We start from the raw sequence: 7,073 nt of genomic DNA on the forward strand, positions 1-7,073 counted from the left end.
GGGATCATCTCCTGGCTATATACAAATTAACGAAACAGACTGGTGTTTACAGATTGATTTGACAGGTTTCCCCTCTCACCTCCTCCTCCGCTAAGACTTACGGACCAACCTTTTCTTTTTTTTTTTTTGTAAATGAACGTTTCATTCATTCATTCCTACCACTACTAGAACCTACTACGATTACAGGGAGTTACTAGACACTACTACCACTACTACAACAGCAGCAAAGGTCACTTCTCGGAGAAGAAGGAAGACGGGGAGGCAAGCGCGAGGAGTGGGCCGAGCAGACAGCTGGACGTCATTATGGTGTACTAGAATGGGGTAGTGTGCCGTCTTCGCAGCAACCCAATGGAGAATGGCGGTCACTTTTGCGATGACGCCACCAGTAGGGCGCCACGATCGAACGGTGTGCACGACGCGCGAAATTTAAATCTGAATTGCGAAAATTTCTGCCGTTCTTGAGTCAAATGGTCACGTAACACGATTGAAACTAAATATATTTGCAAGATTTAAACACTTAAGCACATTTGGTTGCATTATTGCAAAAAATAAAGATGCTTCTGCGTCGTCTGAGCTTGCACAATTCTTATCGCAGAGCAGCGTCCCGGATCATCTGCATGCTTACTGTTTTGATGGCAAAAGGCATAAAAAAGCACGTCACTGATCATTCCATACATATTTACGCCTGTCTAGCTATCACAGTAATTTGAAGATATGCGTCGAAACACACGAGGACGTTCGGAAGGCTAACATTAACGGCATCAGGTGAGTTCCACGACCACCCGTCACCTGCATCAGCCAGAAGAGCAGTGGCAATGTTTTGGACAGAAAAAAATACAACGCTCCGTGACGAATACTGCTCCATTTCTTTAAAGATTTTACTCCTCAAAGGGGCGCCAAAGCGCAGGAATGCAGCTAAATGCACCGCGATGTATTCGGGGTGTTGGATTTATTCTATGTGATTAAGTGCGCAATTCCAATCGGTCAGCAAAAACTTGAATGCATCAGGCTTCGCCAAACACTGAGTCTGCCACGCACACGAAAAAATTCGCTAACGCGTCTTAAGAAACAGAAGGGAACAATCAACAAATATCCCACGTGCACGCACGACCAGCGCGGCAACTACAACTACCGATCAGAGAGGCTTTGTATCTCAGCTTACCATAAATTACTTCAGGGGGCGGCGTCAGGCGGCGACACAGTAGTACGGTGTGCTCTGGCACCGCAGGCTGTCATCGCAAAAAGAGCCACGTTGCCGGCGCCAGACGGCACACTACCTCATTCCAGTACACCATAACGTCATGGCCTGACTCTCCAACAAGAAAAATGCCGAGATAGTGCGCGTCCTAAGACCTGCACCGCAGGTGGACGAAAACCGCGCCGAGTACCTCTGGCTGCCGCTGCGGAGAGCTTTCGACGACATACTGGGGAAGCAAACACCAACGAGCACTTCTACCAGCTGTATGAATACGCATACGCAATGGTGGTGCGGAACGAAGGCGGGCGTCTCTACCACAGACTGCGCGAAGCCCTCAGGGACAACCTAGCCAACAAAGTACGTCCACACGTGTTGTTTAATCTTGACGACAACTGCTTGCGGACGATAATTAAGGCCTGGGAGGACCACCGGACTAGCATGAGAATGATTAGCGACATCGTGAAGTACCTGGACCATGCTTACGTGCCCAAGAACAACGTTGACAGCGTGCATAAAGTAGATGTGGTGCTCTTTCGCTATGAGGTGGCACACTGCGCCGTCGTGCGGGACCGCCTCCGCGACACTATGCTCGGCTTGGTCAAGACGGAACGCGAAAGCAATCCAGTCGACAGAGTTTCGTTGAAGAAAGCGTGCGAAATGCTCATAGCCTTGGGACTCGACTCGAGGTCAGTCTACGAAGAAGACTTCGAGAAGCCCTTCCTGGTCGAGTCGGCACAATTCTACGCCTTACGGGGACAACTTTACATCTGAACGAAGGACTCTCTCGAGTACGTCGCCCAAATGGAACGGCACATCAACGAAGAGTCAGAGAGGGCGATGCAGTGTCTCGACGAGTCAAATGAGGTTCCAATCTTGCAGGTGATAGAGAAAGAGCTCATCTGGAAGCATATGAAGGCCATCGTGGACATGGAAGACTCGGGCGTCGAGCATATGCTCAAGAACCAGATGATTGATGAACTGACTCGATTGTTCCGGTTCCTCAAGCGCGTTCCGGGTGGCGTCAAAACGTTGCTTGACTGCGTCAGTAAACATCTGCGTAATATAGGGAGATCTGTCGTGAACGAGCACGGAGACTCAGTGAGCCTAATACCAAGAGTGATGGAGCTAAGAGATCGATTTGACTACATTCTACAGCACTCTTTCAACAACGAAGAATCGCCACAGACTTTGAGTGCACACTCAGCTACACGCGCAAATCCCCCGAGTATGTGTCGGCGTTTATAGACGACATGATGCGAAAAAGTATTTGAAACAAGACAAAGCAGGACACTGACCACTTGCTCGACAAAGTTATGGCGATATTTCGATCCTTGCAGGAAAAATACCTTTTCGAGCGCTACTACAAGCAGCATCTGTCCAAACGGCTTCTGCTCAACAAGAGCGCGTCAGACGAAGTCGAGAGAACGATGGTCGCCAAGCTCCGAAATGAATGTGACTGTCTCTTCACATACAAAATGGAAGCCATGTTCAAGGACATGAACACCTCTTGTAACATGATGCACCAGTTCAAGGAAGCAGTTTCCTCTTGCAGAGTGGACTTGCACGGGGTCGACATAAACTTGCGCGTGCTCACGACGGGCTTCTGGCCCCTGGCTGCAGTCACGCAGCAAAGCAAGATTCCCGTCGCTCCGTGGAGTGCTTACCAAGCATTCCAACGGTTCTATTTGGCGAAGCATAACAGCTGACAACTCACTCTACAGCCACATCTAGGCTGGGCAGATCTGAACGCAGTTCAGATCTGCCCGTGCTTATCAAGACGCCCGCCTCAAACGAGATCGAGAGTGACCCCATTTTTACCGTTAACGAAGCCTTCACGTCCAACCTCCAGAAGGTCAAGATTGAGTTGACGTCCAGTAAAAAGAACACTGCACCACAGGAAAATGAGCCAGCGGTTAACCTTGACGAAGACCGAAGGTATGAACTAGAAGCGGCCATTATAAGAGTAATGAAGGCTCGCAAGACGCTGTCGCACGAAGACCTTCTCGCTGAGATGACGAAGTTGCTTCAAACCAGATACACTCCCAGTCCTGCTGCATTCAGGAAGAGAGATGCTCTCGTAGAGCGGGAGTACCTCGAGAAGGCCGGCGAGAATACAGAAGTGTACAACTATGTGCCATAAAATGGCGGCACTGCTTCGTCAGTAAGTTAAAATGTGCAGCCAGCACAAAGATAATGCAGCGCAATGTGTGACGCAGGTCCATCCACGACGTTGTGTCAACAAAATTTCACCCCTCCAGAAAAAATATGCATTAAATATTCTTCACAGAATTTCTATGGGAGTTGTCTGAATGATTTGTAAGTGTCTTCTACTAGACCCCCTGTTGTTTCGTCGTCGCATGCTGCAGCGTTTTGTATAATTGACACAACGAAGAACCACGGTTGCGACACCGAAATGTCAAGCGAACGCATAAGGGACCCTGAGAGTTTCTGCATCCCCTGTTAAATACAGAGCTTCAAAAAGGCGCACGCCTTCCATAGTTCTTGTTGGGCGAATATCCTTGCATTCGATTACAATGTTCACTACTATATTGCAACATAATATTGCAACGATTAGCGGACGTGACGCAAACCTTAGGACTTCACACACGTTCTAAACTTGATGTCGCGCCTTGGCGCTCAATGCAACAACTGGTCGTCAAAGCTCTTTATCTTGAGCGACTTCTAGCAGCTGATGATGATTATTAATATATCACTGGCTCACACCCACCACCCTGGGGGATTGGCCAAGAAACTGCAAATTGCGTCTTTTTTTTTCTAAAGTTCAAGAATAGAAAAAAAAAACGTGGATTTTCGCGAGCTTTCTGTGTGGCATCCACAAGTGTTTCGGCAGCAAATTCTAGCATATAACTGGTTTCGTATTAACATCATTTCTTTACGAGGTCTGAAAGCTTGCTGCAGTTTCTTTCTTTATGAGTATGCTAGGCTCAACGGCAACGGGACACGTGTGTCTGCTGAAAACGTAGCAACGATTCAGTCCATCACACCAACACAAATGACGAGCTTACACGGGCTTTTATTTGTCTGTATAAATACGCTTCAAGCAGCTAACTATGTACACATCGCTCCGTTGAACTAAAATGCTCAGTCATGGCCCTCTTTGGCCGCACTTGGTCCTTTCGCCAGCAAACATAATCACACCATCATCGTCGCTCTGTTGATGAGCGCATATCCTTTGTAGATCTTCCTAAACATACAGCAACATTCATACATTCGCTATTCTCGTCGCACTTACAGCTCCTTTCCTCTGCAAACGATGTCACCACATTCACATTTATGGCACGTACGCGCCCGCTGCGGTTCATTTGCACTTGTGAATATGTTCGGTGCGAGCCAGACGCAAATTCGTTATTAAATGCGAAGCATTTCTTAGCGAACCTCAGGCACTTTGGCCGTTTCTATCTACGTATCTATCTATCTATCTATCTATCTATCTATCTAGCCGCCTACGTCTGGGCACTCTCCTGGTCGTCTCCATAACTTGTAATATACCCAAATTGGCATAGCAGGGGATCACTGTATGACGAACATGATTCACTGGTCATGACATGAATAACGCAAAACACCTGTCTCGTACGTCATGAAACCCTTTCTCTCAGTCACGTGTGGCACATACCCGTATATCATAGTTCATGTTATGGGGGTATGTTCCACAGGTGATACAGAGTCTCAACCAACACAGTAACGGCGAACACACATATTGACACGCAAGGAAAGTTATATTAATAATAATTGTTGGAGTTTTATGTCCTAAAACCACGATATGATTATGAGAGACGCCGTAGTAGAGGGCTTCGGAAATTTGATCATCTGGTATTCTTTAACGTGCACCGAGACCGCACAGTGCACGAGCATCTAGCATTTTTCCTCCATCGAAATGGGACTGCCGCGGCCGGGATCGAACCTGCGACTTTTGGGTCAGCAGCCGAGCACCGTAACCACTACACCACCGCAGCCGACGCAAGGAAAGTGGGGGAACTGAAGACAAAACACCCCTGGAAGACGCTTAACTACCATCCACTCTTCCACGTGGTGCGCCACGTGGACTACGTGGATTACAAGAAAAACCGGGGTGAATGCTTCCCTACAATAATTATGCCGAGAGAACCAGGCCTCTCATCAGTAACGGTGACTTCAACATTGACTTATCACGATCCAACAACGCATGCTCCTTATACTGCGTGAAAGACGGCTTGGATGTGGACAGGGCATCAAAAGGCCTCGCTGCCCCGTCCAGGACAGGATGCATCATAGACCATTTCATCGTAAGAGGCATCCAGGATTTGGCATTGTAAGAGGCATCCAGATGCAATATACCTCGCACTTCACTACACTCAGACCCCTCGTAGCCGCGGTCACGAACGGATTGGATTAAGAGGTCCGGTCCAGCTGCTGGTGCTCACTGATCACGGTGATGACGACCTTGTTCAAGAACTGTCAAGAACCCCTTCTTCACATACACACAGCTTCGTGAAACGCGCGTGCGTTCTCCGTCTTGACGGACAAATATTAGCTTAACAACTGTAACGCAACTGTAACAACTGCAACTGTGACTGTAACGTACGTGCAGTGCGCCGAGGTAGCCAAGTTCTTCGTGGAGCACATCGTCTTGCGTCATGGCGCCCCAGAGGTCCTCATAACAGACAGAGGTACCGCCTTTACGGCGTACCTAACTCAGGCGATCTTCAAATACAGCGAGACGAGCCACCGCCGCACCATCGCCTACCACCCACAGACCAATGGCCTCACAGAGCGTCTAAATAAGACCATCGCCGACATGCTGGCCATGTACGTCGACGTTGAGCACAAGACGTGGGACGCCATCCTTCCGTACGTGACCTTCGCTTACAACACGGCCGTCCAAGAAACGACGCAGATGACGCCGTACAAGTTGGTCTACGGAAGAAGCCCGGCGACGACGCTCGACGCCACGCTACCCAACGTCACCGACGAAGAAAATCTCGACGCCGCCGCTTACTTACAGCGCGCCGAAGAAGCACGACAGCTCGCCCACCTACGGATCAAGAACCAGCAGACGAATGACAGCCGCCGCTACAACCTTCGACGACGCCACATGGAATACCAACCCGGTGACCGTGTATGGGTATGGACGCCAATACGCCGACGGGGACTCAGTGAGAAGCTTCTTCGACGATACTTCGGACCGTACAGGGTACTTCGACGCCTCGGCGCACTCGACTACGAGGTTGTCCCTGATGGCATTACGAACTCTCAGCGGCGCCGTGCACGACCTGAAGTGGTCCATGTTGTGCGCCTCAAACCATATTACGCACGTTAGCGCATCTGAGGATTGTCATTTTGCTTTATTATTGTGCTTTCTTTCTTGTGCGTATTGTTTATTGTACTTTGTTGCTTTATTCTTGTTATTTATTGTTGCATGCATTGGCCTGTTCTGTTTTAAGCATCGGGACGATGCTTTTTCAGGGGGGGGGGGGGCATTGCCACGTGCGTTTCTTTATCACTTTTGCTATATTCGGCTTTCGGCCACAAAGACTGTCAGCAACGCCCAGCGCGAACCGCGCCTCGTTGTTCGAGAACCTTCGCGATCATTGTAGATCGTTTTGTTAAGGTTGCGCGCAAGACGCGCACACTCGAGCTTATTCTAGAATTTGCACGACAGCCAGCGATAACGCTGGAATATTCGACGGCACATGTTTAAATGCCGACGTGCTTCACCGCTTGGCAGTTGATCGACGGTTGACGCTCTGTTCGCCGCTATCAGTTTATTGTTGTAGCTGGAGTTTCATTTTCCCGGCCACAAGTTCGGCCTAATAAAGAGTTTCATCTCGGACGTGCTGACTGCTGCCTTCGTCGACGCCACGACCACGTGACAATA

At 49.1% G+C, this 7,073-nt stretch overlaps 1 protein-coding gene across 1 annotated transcript; it reads left to right on the forward strand.

Annotated features, from left to right (window-relative positions):
- The first annotated feature begins 1,999 nt into the window (after positions 1-1,999).
- LOC119381660 (cullin-3-like) lies at positions 2,000-3,338 on the forward strand. Its single transcript, XM_037649434.1, has 3 exons — positions 2,000-2,239; positions 2,536-2,830; positions 2,920-3,338. The coding sequence occupies exons 1-3, from the start codon at positions 2,000-2,002 to the stop codon at positions 3,336-3,338; spliced, it is 954 nt and encodes a 317-aa protein (XP_037505362.1).
- The last annotated feature ends 3,735 nt before the right edge of the window (positions 3,339-7,073 follow it).

The sequence above is a fragment of the Rhipicephalus sanguineus genome, chromosome 2 (assembly GCF_013339695.2).
Source record: "Rhipicephalus sanguineus isolate Rsan-2018 chromosome 2, BIME_Rsan_1.4, whole genome shotgun sequence".
In the NCBI taxonomy this organism is placed as follows: Eukaryota; Metazoa; Arthropoda; class Arachnida; order Ixodida; family Ixodidae; genus Rhipicephalus; species Rhipicephalus sanguineus.